General features: G+C 37.4%; 1 protein-coding gene across 1 annotated transcript in view; it reads right to left on the bottom strand.

Annotated features, from left to right (window-relative positions):
• The window catches only part of TNIP3 (TNFAIP3 interacting protein 3), a 127,971-nt gene extending 116,141 nt beyond the window's left edge, over positions 1-11,830 (bottom strand). Inside the window, exon 1 of the mRNA XM_049885405.1 lies at positions 11,803-11,830. Coding sequence (XP_049741362.1) covers positions 11,803-11,805 — 3 coding nt within the window. The 5' untranslated portion in view covers positions 11,806-11,830. The remainder of the gene's footprint in view (positions 1-11,802) is intronic.
• Between the last annotated feature and the right edge of the window lie 4,392 nt (positions 11,831-16,222).

Here is a 16,222-nt window from a genome sequence, read left to right as displayed (position 1 = left end):
TAAATACTAAGATCGTCTTCTGAAATTGCTTCTAGAATCTATGGTACATTCTTCTGAAAAATTTTTGAAGAAGACAAACTATCAGGTTAAATTTCGACAAATAAGATGAAAAAAGTCAAGCTAAGTTGTATCAGTGGTTTTAGAATATCTTAGGGTGAAAATTAATAGAGCTGGCTGCCTTCCCTTGCTTGTAAACTGCTTATTTAGGTTCCTTTTCTTTGCAAGCACTGAAGCACAGTAGCACAGCCTTAGAAGCCAGATGGCCCAAGTCCAATCTCTGCTCCGTTAGTGGCTGTTCACCTGGAAGGATTATAACCTTTCTGTGCCTCTATTCCTCTTTTATAAAATGCCTGTCTCATCCGGCTGTTATTCGGCTTAAATAGGTTGATGTACGTAAGATTCAAAGAGCAATGCCTGGCATGTAGCTACCACACTATAGTTATTCGTGGGTGTTATTTTAGTTGAGTCTTAGTTGTGATCACTTCACCAACCTGACTCATGGTGGGAGGGGTCATATTGGAAGACCTTGGTATATGGGGGATTGATACAGATTATTTCTAAGGTCTATTTTGACTCTGAAATTCTACGTTTCTAAGACTCCAAGTATAGCAATTGGTGTTTTCCTTCAAAGAACTCATCATCCTACTGAGCAAATAGGACGACAAGTTCCCAAAAGGCCAGAAATCAGGCGCGTCTTATTTTCATGTCCCCAGGACCCAGCACAGAACCTGGCTCACAGTGAGGACCTAATATTTCAAGACCAGAAGAATGGAAGAAAGATACCTACCTGCATAAATAGCCAATGAGAAATGAAAAATAAGTGGCATTGACAATAACTAAGAGTCCGAGGTTGATAGGAATTACTATGACCAACAGTATTTACAGCAAATGCTATGACCAACAGCAGTTGCTCAATTTTTTTTCTCCAGTAGATTACTCACATTGTTGTGTTTTTGACTTTTTATATCAAGGAAATTTAAGACCAAGAGAGTTTAAAATTTTACTCAAAGTTGTTTTAAAACTTTGATTTTCTGGGGAATCTAGTATAAACCACACAGAATTTCTGAGAAACAAGAGATTGACAATCCAGACTACGGAATTAAGATTTATCTAACTGGCTGACAAAGGAGCCCTGTTGGTGCAGTGGTTAAGCATTTGGCTGCTAACCAAAGGTTGGCAGTTCAAACCCACCAACCACTTCTGTAAAGATTACAGCCTTGGAAACCCTATAGAGCAGTTTTACTCTGTCCTATAGGGCCACTATGAGTTGGAATTGACTCAATGGCAGCAAGTTTATTGGTTGACAGCACCTGCTAAAGAAAAAGCAAACACACTTCTTTATTTCCATCGTTAGTTATTTTCTTCTTCCCCTTCCACTCTTCCTCTTCTTTCTAAGGAGTTCCTGAATACTGTTAAAGAAGCAGCTGTTGCTTTGTGTTTAACTTAAGCAAAAGATGTCCTGGATTCTTGGATGAATTTCAGTACATCACTGAAGATCATAAGCTGTTTGATTGTTTCAGCAGAAGTTTACACAATCCACAGTTCCAAAACAACCTAACGTTAAAGGATAAACTTACTTTTGGAAGTAAACCAGATTTTGTGAGCTTTTCACCATTCATGGTGACAGCTTTTAATACACTTGAATTTCTAAATTAGGTTCAAGGGCTAAGGTGTATTACTAGTCACAGTCAAACTGCAAAAATAGGTTTTACAGACCTTGAGAGCATCATGTTAAAACTTGTCAAAGGATTCTTCATTGTGCAAGGTTGTTATGTTGGTAAAGTCTGTGTTATAGCATTGGAACGTGTCAACATATAAGTGCAATCAAAGGCATGAAGTCTTTACTTAAAACAGAAAAAAACTAGAAGCTTACAAATGATTTTTATCTATACAAAATGTGCTTCCCTCTGGGGCATCCAATTTAAAACTCATAATAGTTGCTTAGAAACTCTGCTTCATTCCAGTCTCTGCCTTTACTAAATTCAAAATAAAATGTTAACCAGGTTCAATGCATTTGGTATGAAATGTCCAGGAAAAGTACTAAACCATCACGATAAATTATTGTCCTTATATCCATATCCACCACCTGTCTGCCAGTTTGTCCTCTATGGTGGCTTGCATGTTGTGACGATCCTGGAAGCTATACCACTGGTATTTCAGATACCAAAAGGGTCACACATGGTGGACAGGTTTCAGCAGACCTTCCAGACTAAGATGGACTAGGAAAAAAGGCCTGGTAGTCTACACCCGAAAATTAGACAATAAAAACCTTATGAATCACAACAGAACATTGTCCGACTCACTTGCTTTGGACATGTCATCAGGAAAGACGAGTCTCTGGGAAACGACATCATTATTTGGGGAAGTAGAGGGCCCATGAGGGTGTGGCAGAACTTCTGTGAGATGGACTGGCACAATAAACTGCAACAATTAACTTGAACATGATGGGGATTGTGAGGATGACACAGAACCAGGCAACGTTGTATTCAGTCACAGTCTACTCAAAAGCAGCTAACAATAACATATTATATGTATGATAAATAATAAAGATTTTATATGATTCTATACACATATTTATGTATGTAAAAAGGAGCCCTGGTAGCACAATGGTTAAGCACTTGGTGCTAACTAAAAGGTCCGTGGTTCAAACCCACCAGCAGCTCCGAGCAAGAAAAGACCTGAGGATCTGCTCCCGTAAAGGCTACCTCTTTGAAAACCCTATGGGGCAGTTCTACTCTGTCCTGTAGGGTCACTATGACTCAGAATTGACATCACGGCACACAACTACAACATATATAAAGGTACTTAAACTGATTTCTTTGGAAAATGGCATTTTGGCTTGTAAAAATACCTAAAGAGTTTTCTTATTCATCACACAAGAGACCTATGATAGCTAATTAATTTAAAAAATGGTTAAAACTGGGACTCATGATAACAATACATTAATGCCATATTAATTTAACTTAAAATACAGAAGTAGACATGATTTGCCAATCCTTCTTTCACAAATAGGATCTACTGATAGTGCTCCATGTGAGCCTTGTGACCCATAATGAATCTTCTGTGAGTTTGAGTTTCAGTTTCTTTATGGAAAACAAAACAAAACAAAACAAAAACCCATTGCCATCTAGTCGATTCCAACTCATAGCAACCCTAGAGGACAGAGCAGAACTGCCCATAGGGCTTCCAAGGAGCAGCTGGTGGATTTGAACTACGAACCTTTTAGTTAGCAGCTGAGCTCTTAACCACTGCCCCACCAGAGCTCTGTGAGTTCTAGTTTCAGTTTCCATATAAAGGAGCAATAATTTATACAGTAGGATGAAAACAGAATGCATTTAGATTTTTATCATATTTTTCCAATCTTTTATATTTCCCTCACCCGCACCCAAAACATGACATGTCTGTCGCCGATATATGGATAATAATGCATAGTATCTTGAGATCCTTTCTATTGTTGATAAGGAAAAAATGTGAAGAAGAAAAAGTACTAGATTAGAAATCAGAAGCTCTTTTTGTTTTTATTGATTCTTCTCTGGTCCCAGTTTGTAAATTAACAAAAATTAATTGCTCTGGACTTCGGTGTTTCTCTGAAGAATCAAAGTCTGACAGAACCATCTCTAACATCCCTGAAGAGTCCCTGAGTGACACAAATGGTTAAGTGCTCCACTACTGACCCAAAGGCTGGAGCCTGGAACACATCCAGAGGTGCCTCAGAAAAGGGCCTGGCGATCTGCTTCTGAACAGTCACAGTCCTGAAAATCCTGCAGAACACAGTTTTACTCTGCAACATGTAGGGTCACCGTAAGCTGGAATCAAGTTAACAGCAATTTTTTCTTCTGTTTTTAAATGTCCCTTGAAGTCTAAAATTCTATAACTATCACTGTCAAATATTTCCTATCGGCACTGGGGACTGTGGCCAGGATCAATGTTGGGTCAATGCTGAAGATAGGAGGGCAACAGCTGTGCTTTCTGTTCTCCATGTTTGGTTCTCTTTACAGTATAATTGACTTGTAAAAATGAAAGACTCCATTGGGGAACTAAAGGATCAAACAAGCTTATCTTTATGTTTAATGTTCTGTTTTAGGATGGCTGGTAAGAAATATCTTCAAGCATTTTATAGGTTCTCTTCAATGCTCGTAAATGAGTAACAATACCATTCATTTTTGCCTGGACTACTAGAATATCATCTTGTTAGCCCCTTTCCATTTTTAGCTCCCTTCCATTTGTTTTCCACATTGTAGCCAGAATATCCATTTCAAAACATACATTATATTTTGTCATCTTCCCTCTCCCTTACCCACATTAACAACACTTCTGTGGCTTTCCATGATCATAACCAAAGCTAAAGGATTCTGCAGAGTCCTACTGTGGTGCCGTAAGTGGGTCACTTTTGAAGTTTTGGCATGACGGTCTTTTGTCTTCCTAGTCTTGCAAGCTGTTTAACATCCCTGGGCCCCAATAATTGTGATAGCCAAAAATTCTCCCCTTGCTCCACTGACCCAGAAGCACCTTGCATCCCCTTCTCTCATCACCCCTCAGCCACATCAGCCTTTGGTCAGTTCCTTGAAGGTGCCATGCTCCCTCCTGCTGTAACTTTGGACCTGCTCTTCCCACTCTCTAGGATGTTCCTCCTCTCAAAACATAAAGTTTGTCTTGACTTCCCATACTTGTAAAAAAATCCTTTAAAATACACCCTTACAACGGTATTTCCTTTTCCTTTGAAGCACTCATTGTATTTGTAATTTCACTATTTTGAGGGCGTGTGTGTCATTATTTGCCTAAGGCCATTCTCCCCTAGACTGTGTGTTTCGCGATACAGTATTTTGTTCACAGCTGAATTCCCAGTACCTAGTCCAGTGCCCGGGAGCCCTGGTGCCTGAGTGGTTAAGAGCTATGGCTGCTAATCAAAAGGTCAGCTGTTCAAATCCACCAGGTGCCCTTTGGAAACACTATGGGACAGTTCTACTCTGTCCTATAGGATTGCTATGAGTCAGAATCAACTCAATGGCAATGGATTTGTTTTTTAGTGCAGTGTCTGGAATATGCTAAATGCCCTATAAACGTTGAATAAATGAATTGTAGAATATTAATTATGCCAGCAGTTAGTTGTTCAAGGAAGTATAAAACTTCTGATTACAAAATTTTGAATATCATTCCCTAAAATGCCTCTAACATTCAATCTTATCTAATTCACACGTTTCCCATGAAATAACCAATTTATATCTTCAAGAATCTTTATCTCTAGAGCTCTCTATCAAAGTTTTGGTTAATTCCAAAAAATTTAAAAAAGGAAAAGGAATCTATGTAGCCCAGAAACAGGGATTATAAATCATATTGGGTGATTATAAAATCAGTTTAAGTTTGTAAACACAAAGCTATGATCCCATTAAATTATTTCAGATGATTTCTACTCCAAATTAGGCAATTGATTGAGGTTTTTAAGAATACAATATTACCATTGAAAAAATACTGCACATGTTCTAGATTTTCATCTTTTGATTTCCTTTAGCAAATAAGATTCATGTATCTAACAGGTGTTTAAGGTCCTTCGCTTGCAGAGTGAAGAGTCCTGGTAGAGAAATTGGAGAAGTGGAAGATTACACATTGCTCTCATTTACAGTAATGGCTCAAGGGAAATAAAAAAACAAGACAGAGATTTTTGCCTGTACATCGTTTGGCTACACCAAAGGAAAGAAATACCTAAAAGAGTTACAGGGTTTTTTTTTTTTCCATTTCATATTTCTGAGAAAGGTGTCAAATCAGGGGACTTTCATCATTTATTTCCTTCTAAGAAGTCTTTTTATTTCATAACAATAAATACCATTTTTCCTTGCCACCATCGATTCTCTGCAGCTCGCTCCCAAGAGGACACCTGCATTTCTTCGATGTGCACAAACTGACAACCTGGCATCTGGGGACTGAAATTGGAGAAGTTCCTGAACCAGGAGACCAAGATTTGTCACTGTCACCATGGCTGTTGCTAACTTGCTTGTCCCTGGATAAGGTGCTTTATCACCCTGGGGCATCAGTTTCACCATCTCTAAAATGGGAAGAAGTCAGGTCATAGAATGGCTAAAAGCCCTTCCAAAACTTATGTGTTGTGAAAATTTGTCCTCCTAAGAATATATATATTCTCTCTTTTTTTTTTCTTCTGACTTATTTGTGTCTTGGAGGCACACAGTAATATGACCAATGGCAGATTTTTAACCTATTATGAAGATCTTGTTGTCCATAGCATGGTTCCTCATTCTTCAGCAGAGTAAGTGTCCTTACTCTGGGTCTTAATCCAGCTCTATTTTGGTAAATATTCTTATAGTGTGGACTTTTACCAAAGAACTTATTGAAATCCCCAAATTACGAATTAACTTTTCTTAACATTGAGTATTGGAAAGGTGAAGGCATGTGGGCCCTAATCATGCCTCTTACACTTAACAAGCTATGTGATGGAGGCACATTATTTAAACTCTCTGAGCCCTCGCTTCCTGATCTGAAGCAGAGATAATAATACCATCCTCAAAGGGAAAAACGTAAAGGTTGAACAAGATACCGTATTTGAAAGCAACTTCCAGTTCACCTCAGCTACAAAGTGGTTTGTTAGAGTTGCCTGACACATACATAATAATAAAAAAAAAAGCTCTAACTAAATGTGGTAGAATTTAAATCTTGTTTAATATTAAGAACTCACTGGAAAGCAAAATAATTTTTATGGAACCTGACTGTAATCACTTATGAATGTCAATGGTTCTGCTGATACCATAATGCTGATATCAAGAATGCGTTGCTTATTTTATGGGCGCTAAAATTTTTTTTTTTTTTGCTTCAGGTAAGGCTTGTTACAGATAGCTTTCACAACCATTCCAGGTGAGCCAGGCTTCATCCTTAGCCTCCTGCTAAAAGTACCAATTCTTCCAGATGGGTTTTCATCTACATGAAAGGGTAATAAAGGCTCAATTCAGAATTCTGTGTACATCAGGATTTTGTTTCCAAGTAAATAAATTTTATTTTTCAATTATGTATTAATTTTTGAATGCATCTTAGCAAGTAAAGACCAAACTAAAAGCTAATCTTGCACAAAAACAATTCAAATTACAATGCTGCTTAGCTCTAATCCTTTCATGAGAAAATAACTATAAGATGGTGAGGAGTACAAATAGCTACAGAGTCTGGAAGAGATTAATACCTTTTTATCAGACCTATATTTCATCGTTGCCTTATAGGATTCAGAGCATGAAATGCAGAAGCCAAAATGACGCCCTTGTATACCTTTCTCAGCTGGCCTGCTCATCCAGGCCAGTAAACCAAAAACCAAACCCGTAGACATCGAGTCAATTACAACTCATAGTAACCCTATAGGACGGAGTAGAAATGCCACATGGATTTTCCAAGAAGCAGCTGGTGGATTTGAACTGCTGACCTTTTGGTTAGCAGTCATAGCTCTTAACCATCTAGGCCATTAGGCATCTGCAAAACTGTAATACCATTTTTCCTAATCCTATATCTAAAAGAGATTCCTGGGTGGTACAGTTTGTGTTCGACTACAAATCAAAAGGTTGTCGGTTTGAATCCACCCGGCAGAGCTTCAGAAGAAAGGCCTGAAGATCTACTTCCCTAAGATTACAGCCACTGAGTACCCTATGAAGCAGTTCTACCCTGAAACACATTGGAATCACCACGAGTCGTAATCAACTCCACAGTGATGAGTTTTATATTTAAAATAGATCAGTAGCTATCACAAGGAAAGAGTACAGTATACTTCTTCCTGCACCAAAATTTTAGTAATAGTAGCTGTATCAGAAACTACACTTTAAAATAATAATAACTAATAATTTTTTTAAAATAATAGTACAGTGTTATTATAATAAAAATAAAGCAATTGTGATAAATCTAAATATTTGTGGCTGCACAGAAATTGCCTTGGAATTTTAACATTCAGGAAATTATCTCCAGAATAACAAATATGTATGTAAAGAAACATACTGTCCCAATTCCTCAAATGAAAATAAATGAAAGACTGTTCAATTATAATAATGAATAATAATGACTGAGGTGAGCCTTGGGATTTTAATGAATGCCTTCTGTTGATGATGAAAAGTTGAGATGAGACTGACCCCAGGACACTGGATTTCTGATCAAGAATCCATCTTTGTTTTTTACGTATGACGTTTTAAGATCCTCGTAGGCTAATTACATATTCTCTGCCTTAGTTTTATTTTCTGAAATAATGTTAATATATGATTATATTTCTTTGATATTTTTTCTTGTTTTTAAACAAGCAGAACACTCTAATTACAAATCCATCTCTTTATTTGATCTAAATTAAAGCAGGATTAAATTTGTCTACATTAAACCCTTTAAAATAGAGAATTCTTTTTATTCTTCTTTTCCAGTTAAATAACTCTAAGTGTTTCTTTTCGTTATAAAGCAGATGTGATTGTTTTAATATTGTTCCTATATTTTATGTTTCTACCTACAAGAAAAATTCAAAAAGGGTGTCTATTTTACTGTTGCTTAGGCCGACCAACTTTTTTTTTAATATCTACTGTTTTTATTGCCTTTTCTAATTAAAAATATATATATATAAGCTATCTTCCCATAAGATTTTAGAGTTTGTAGAAAATAATAATGTACTCTCCAAAATGGAAAAAATAAATTGTTAATATGGCAACACACTGAACAGTATACTGATTATATTATGTAAGTCTGTAATCCATCTGAAGGTCATCCCATCAAAACCTATTGTATTTAACTACATTTATTCACATCAGAAGGAAACATTTCACCATCTTTGCAACTTAAGATGCAAATTAAAATGGTGAAATGGGTCACTTCCCTTCAAAGCTATTTTATGCTGCTTAACACTATGTTACAGAATATGTCCTTTCCTCTCACAGAATTTATACACGTCAGATTAGCAACAGCATAAAATGATTAATTTTCATTACTTACCACAGTAATCTATTAACTGTCCTGCTGGGGCTGTTTCTCTGTCATATAAGGTTTTTTTTTTTTTACATTTTTAGATCAATCAAGGTATATATTTGTTGGGATTGTGCTTTTCAACCACTAGAATAACTTTCGCCCATACGTTGTTTTTATTTTAAAACCATGGGGATAATTAATCTTGGCAGTGCTTTCAAATAAAATTGATTTTTATCTCATGTTACGGGAATTTCAGTAGAAAAACATTTTTATCCTAGTCTCCTTCTTAAAGGCCTTGCTTGCTGGAAGCAAAGAGGGCTTGAAGCACTCACTGATGAAGATCAGAGACCATAGCCTTCAGTATGGATTACACCACAACATAAAGAAAATAAAAATCCCCACAAATGGACTACTATTAATAAGCAATATCATGATAAATGGAGAAAAGATTGAAGTTGTCAAGGATTTCATTGTACTTGGATTCACAATCAAAAGCCATGAAAGCAGCAGTCGAGAAATCAAATGAAGTATTGCATTGGGCAAATCTGCTGCAAAAGAACTCTTTAAAGCAAAGATGTCATTTTGAAGACCAAGGTGTGCCTGACCCAAGCCATAGTATTTCCAGTTGCCTTATCTGTATGTGAAAGGTGGACAGTGAATAAGGAAGACTGAAGAAGAATTGATGCCTTTGAAATATAGGGTTGGTGAAAAATATTAAATATAACATGGACTGCCAAAAGAATGAATAAATCTGTCTTGGAAGACGTACAGTGAGAATGCTCCTTAGAAGCGAGGATGGTGAGACTTTGTCTCAAGTACTTTGTACATGGTATCAGGCAGGACCATTCCCTAGAGAAGGACATTATCCTTGGTAAAGCAGAAGGTCAGCAAAACAGAGGAAGACCCTCAACGAGTTGGGTTGACACAACGGCTACAACAATGGGCTCAAACATAGCAACGACTGTGAGGATGGTATCGGACCAGACAGTGTCTCGTCCTGTTGTACACAGGGTCACTATGAGCTGGAACTGACTTGACAGCACCTAACAACAACAACAATCTTCTTCAAGACATGAGGCCACCATGTGAGTAAAGGGCATTTCTTTTATTCATAGTCCTTCATCCTTCATGAAGCAAATATTTGAAAGATCCAAACTGTCACCACTCCAAACAGATGGGAGGACAATTGTGACTGAAAGATATTCCTCTAAAAATTCTCCTTTATCTAATATTAATGAGAAAGCAATGTTTAGGAATTAATAATTAATGAGCTAAAGCGTAAAGTGCTAAAGAGCAATTTTTAGAAGTTAACTGTCAAAGAGATGTCTGTGGTTTTATCCTAAGCAGGAAGTATTTTATTGACAAAAAGCTTAATAAGCAGCTTTGCCCCTCTCACCATTCCTCACCTCCTCCTCCATTCTTCTCCATAAAGAAGCCTAACACCAGAGAAGAAGGGAGTTTTCAAGGAGTCAGGGTACAGAATTAGATCATTGATCAAGCATCTGGGATTGTTAACTATATCATTCCACAGGTTCCTTTGGCACTGGTATGTTTCAGGTTCCTTTAAGAGGAGGAATTGAATTTAACACTCACTTATTATTTTTCCCTTATTAATGCCTCATTTATCTCATGAAAACTGGGAAATAATATAGTGGATGCAAATTTCAATGAAAAAGTTCAATAGAAAACCAGTGATATACTAATGAAAATAAATACATTGTGGAGTGAGAAAGCAGGAGCAAGCTGAGGGGGGAGAGAGCAATACAGAATGAGAGTGAGAGAGAGAATAAAAAGGAAAGAAAAAGATAAAAATACAAGAGGTTATCTTTCTCCTCTTTCCCTAATTTCCTGGACTATAGTACTTCAAAAATACATTATAATTCTGATTTTTAAAAAATTTCCTGAAAAAACTCAGGGGGACATGTCTGAAAATAGTTTGTTAACATTAGCATTGATCCCTTCCACAAATACTTGCTTATTACCCATAGGATTAAAGCTCTGTGCAGTCCTTACACTGGAGGGACAGGTCAGTAGATGCCATGTCATTTAAATGAGTACTCTCAGAACTTCTACAACAGGGCGGTACCAGAGATTCCCAAGAATTAAGTATCTCAGCATTTCACAGCAGGAAAGTTTGTGACTAAGCCAGAAACTTCATGCTGCAAGATTAATGAAACATTGTCTCTATGCCCAGAGGCATAGGTCTACCTTTGTTCAACGCTGGTTTTTCAAAGTAAACCTTCTCGGAAGACAATTTGATTGGTTACACTTAAATTATACTTAAGCAAGTTTATTTTCCAATCTCCTTTGGAAATTTTTACTATTTGAATAAGCAGCCCAGTGACTTTCTATTTAGAAATACATTCTTTTAGAATTTTCTATGCTTCTCATCACCCTGATTATAGAATACAGCAATGAAGAGTACAGCAAACACACTGTCTGGACACTTGTCGTAATCACTGCTTAATCAAGATTAACCTCCGTAGTATACTAAGAGAGCAAACATAGTAACATTACTCATAGAAGAGCTTAAACTTCGTTATTCTTTACAGAATTTCCAGAAATAACAAGGTAAATAGGATCACATTTATATAGTTAACTGCGACATTTCCAAGGCTTATTTTATCTGAACTGGACAAAAGGGCGAACTGGTAAAAGCTATACACATTTGAAAGGAAAACACACTTGCAACACGTCCTATCTATCTCCCACCTGGAACCCATGAAGCCATATCTGAATTGCTAACATTACCAAACTCAAAACCAGTCACAAAGGCCATTTTAATACGAGCGCTTTAGGCCTTTTAAAAAGAAATTAAGTTACAGAGAACTTTTGTTAAGTAAGCAAAATGAAAGTAAAGGCAGGAGGCACCGTGTTACTCACCATACTCTATACTGAAAGTCCCTCTCAGATCTAGGTGAGTGTACTACAAGGCCTAATGAAGACACGGAGAGGTCGTCTTTATGACTCTTTGAATCAAACAGTAACTCAGTGGTTTAAGTAGAAACATATATTTTGAAAGGTTAATCCACCCATACACAGGGAAACCCCTTTTTTAAGAAAGTCATTCTGCTGCCAAGAGGCTATTAATATTCATTTCTCGGATACAAATACAACCTCCAGATAAAAGATTCACCATCTATGTGAAAAATACCACAGAGGATTCCCTCTTCGTCTTTATGCTGTAATGGAAACACAAGAAAACAATATACCTCTTCAGGCAACCGGGGGTACTACAGGAAATCCACCTGCCCACTTAATGGAAAAGTTCTATCAGCTTAATAGGGCCACAACACATAAACATAAATGTAGAATTAGTATAATTTACTGTAAGGACCATAGGTCACACACTCATTTCTAGGAATGTTCCTCTGTTTCATCTTCCTATTTCTTTCCCTGAGAGCCCTAGCACCCAGGTTAACATTTAAGCAGTCAACCTTTAAAGTAATTTAGAAATATGCCCACTACCTTTTAAAAACAGAAGTTGCTGAGTGTTTTTTCTTACTTAGAGGGGAAATTATATTTATAGTCTTTATGTTGTGTCACTGACATTACAGGATTATGAATTATGTATCTTTTTCTCATCACACTAGAAAACAGTTCTGTGTAATCATTTACAGTGGCCAACCTCTCCAAAGTCATAAAGAACTTTGTACCAGCTTGGGAATGAAATGTTGGCTGACAAGCACTCTGATAGTTCTTGGCTCTCTGTCTCATTGGCTTCTATTGAAGTATTCATTTTTCGGTGCGGCCTGGAGAGATTAAGTAAATGGCCGATAGCATGTTGGCAATATGCTTGGGAGACAGAATGTGCTAGAGTTGGACTGTATGAGGTGCTTCAGCCTCATCGCAAGAGATATTGTTACTTCAGAAAAATAGATCGGCAGATCTATAAACACGGTTGAGAAAGTCAATGAACCACAAAGGGAACTGAATGTTATCATTTTTATGACAAAATGTTATCAATATTAACCTGGGGTGGTGAGCTCATGACTGTTTGTTACATTTTTCTCTACACTTTTCTGTATTTTCAAAAGAAATGCAGTCCGTAATACCATGTAGCTTGCACGCGCAATCACTCTAGAGAGAATGACAAAAAAAAGAAAACCTAAACAGGACCTGGGAAGGAGTCAATCTCTTGTTAACCTTAGTGATTAAACACCTTTGATATGTAAATGTCCTTGTTTTAAGAACTCCTAAAGTATTCTGAATGTCTTTTAAAAAGTCCTCTGAATTAACACAAAATGACATTTACTCTCTGTAAGAAAACTAATTAATGAGTGTTTCACAAAAGTATGCCATTTTAGTGTGATACCCAAAGAGCAAGGAGAAATTCATCAACATACCAACAGCAAAAAGGTTAAAAGCTAAGCCATTCTAACAGACTGGAATTTCTAGATTTAATTAATGCCTACCTTTTCTGAAAGTATTTTCGAAATTACAGAGTGCTCTATAAGTTCATGGCATGATTATTAAAACCTTGAAGGACTACCACAGTGTGTCTAAGGACCATCTGGTCTCAGGCCGTGTGCCTCTTTGATGATCATATATCGTAAAGGATACCGAGAAAGCACCAACACAGGCTTCCAGAGTTCAATGATTCAAGCAGGAAGGTTATTTCCATTAAAAACCATGGCATGGTGAGGCTAGTCAATGGAAAATGAAACAAGACATCATTTTTATTTTCCTCCTGGACGTGTTGGTGGTGATAGTGGGATGGTGGGAAGGGGTCTATAAAACACAGGCCAGAACTTGTTGTTGCTACCTTCCACCATCCTATCTGTGAAATGGAAACAAGCTCTTCTACAGAATGGTATGGTACAGCAAATGCAGAAATGGTTCATAAAGCGCTGTACTGCTCCTTGTATACACTCAAGCCACTTAAGATCAACTGCGTGCAGAAGCTGGCCATCTGCCTACCAAACGATTTTTATTATTCACAAAAGAGCATTTTGTTTTAGTGATTTACCTTCAGGGAAAAAATAAGGAAATGAGTTCAAGAAAATTTAATAAAACTTGAAGACTAGTGCCTGAAGTGATTGATCCAAAATTAGTTTCACATGGCTTGAGGGTACAAGTGCCTGAGGGAACGGGGGAAAAAAAGGGGTGGGGGGGAGAAAATGAGACTGTTCGAGTAAAACAAGCTCATTTAGAGTTGAGTTTGAGAAGAAGAAAACAGTCATGTTCCAGTTTTCTTCCTTTATCCAGCAAGAAGAATATTAAAGAGTCTAAGTGAGGCAGTTTTCAAGCTTTGGGCTTGGGAAAGGGCAAACCCAACCTGTCGCCAAAGATGAGCTGAACGCATCACTCAGTACTAAGGCTCCCCCGGACCTCAGCGTGAGCCTGGTGCGCAGGCTGTCCGCGGGCGTCCTCAGGAAGACAGGCAAAGTGCTTCCACATGCTTGTGTTTGGGAACTAGTCCAGGCACCCTCTGCTCCCTCCCTCAGGCTCCTTTCCCTCTCAGCTTCCCAACATCCCAGATTCCAAATCATGGATAAGAAATGGAGGGTGAGTAGGGACAGTAAATACCATTAGTACAGTTGAAGAATTTACTCTCAAAGGCTTTACCCCATAAGGTTTTTCGAAGAAGTGTAGTAAAGTTCATTTGGCAATGTTTGTCCCATTTGAGAGCCATTTCCTCAGGAGTTATTCAAATTTGATTTTGCCTGTTGGGTGAGAGCTTTCTGTAGATTAGGGACATTTGATGGCCCTCCGGAGTCCTTCCAGAGGGAGGCCCTGGCCTCCTGCCAAACTCTGGTCCTTGTTTTTTGATGAGAGATTCAAACTGGAGAGTCTATTCCCATTGCTTCAGAACATCACCTGTAATATTTAACGGATGGAGGTGGTTGTGCCAGGAGCCTCAGCTGGACCGGATTCAACCTAAAAGGTTAGTTAGCATTGCAGGCTTGTGCTCCCTGCTTCCTAGCCCCATTAATTAGGAATAAGCCTTCGTGTTAAGTTTGGGTTTTCTACTTCATAACATATAATGCCATTTTTTTGCTGTCAGATCCAAAATCCCCATAATGACAAGGAGTAATATTTAGTTGGTTTCATTATTTGATAATTGGATGAAAATAGACATAGAAAAGAGGCCATTTGTCATTGTTTTGTGAAAAGAACACCTCTTCATAAGACTTTGGAAATAGTTATGCTCATGATGGTTAGATTTTTGATTTATTTCTCCATTCCTTTTTTGTCAATAGAACTATCATTTTAAGGAACTCAGTTGTTCTGTGCATTTTTGCTGACTTCCTTTTTACTCTCTCCCCATTATTGTGTGTGCTTTTTTTTTTTTTTTTAACTCTAGTGTGGATAACAAAGAGCTAAACAGCACATAAAGTATTAAAATATCAGATCTCTGCTTTTTCAAATAAGGACTGGAATGAATTTTTGTTCAGCAAAATTCTGCCAAAAGGAGGATATGTCAGGCAAACAATTAGGACAGGAGATGGGGCATAGATCTCCTTTCTGGGGAGGATGAATCACTGATGTAGATAAATCAGAAATACAGCTGTTTGGGACCTAATTCCAGTTATCACGGCAAACCAGGCCCAAAAGATCTGGCAATCTTTAAAAGGCAATCCCAGGTGCTGACAGGTTAGAGAAGTCACAGGAGAATTCTTTGACACTCAACCCCTTTGACTTTTACCCTTAACGCACTGTATTCCTTCCTGTTTTCAATACACATGAAGATATTTTCTCATCCAAATTCAGGACCCATACCTGTTTTCAACATTAAATGTGCCTTTGATCATTTCTGTCTTTCAGGAATTACCACCCAAAGAGCATGAATGTCGAAATTAGGCATTTTGACCAAGTGCTCTAAGACCAACCTTGAATCATTTGCATACATCCTCCATCACGTGAAAACTGAGATCAGGTATCGGATATTTTTCTTATATAAGTTTCTTGTTTTGAATAGAAAAACTAAAATGGAGAAATAACTTCTGATCTTAAGCTGTGATTTCCACCTTTTATGACCCTCATTTACAGAGAATTGCCTTCGTGTGATCTTTAGATCTTAACTCAAAAATCTACGCAGTTGAGGTGTTTATGCACTAGGGAACTGACAGGAAAAATATAAAACTACTTTAGAACTGTAAAAACGGTTTCTAAAATGATTAACTTTATGGGTCTTTGAAGGAAAAGTCATTTACTGTGCTGGAATTTGGGAGGAACCTCACTGTTTTATCCCAAAAGACTCAGAAGATTACATAACACATGTAAAATTTTACCTCCAGCACTTTGAAACTGAAAAAAATAATTTTAAAGCTTGTATTGGAAGTCTTTTTATACACCAAGG

The sequence above is a fragment of the Elephas maximus genome, chromosome 5, assembly GCF_024166365.1.
Source record: "Elephas maximus indicus isolate mEleMax1 chromosome 5, mEleMax1 primary haplotype, whole genome shotgun sequence".
Taxonomy (NCBI): Eukaryota; Metazoa; Chordata; class Mammalia; order Proboscidea; family Elephantidae; genus Elephas; species Elephas maximus.
This window is presented reverse-complemented; position numbering and strand designations above follow the sequence as displayed.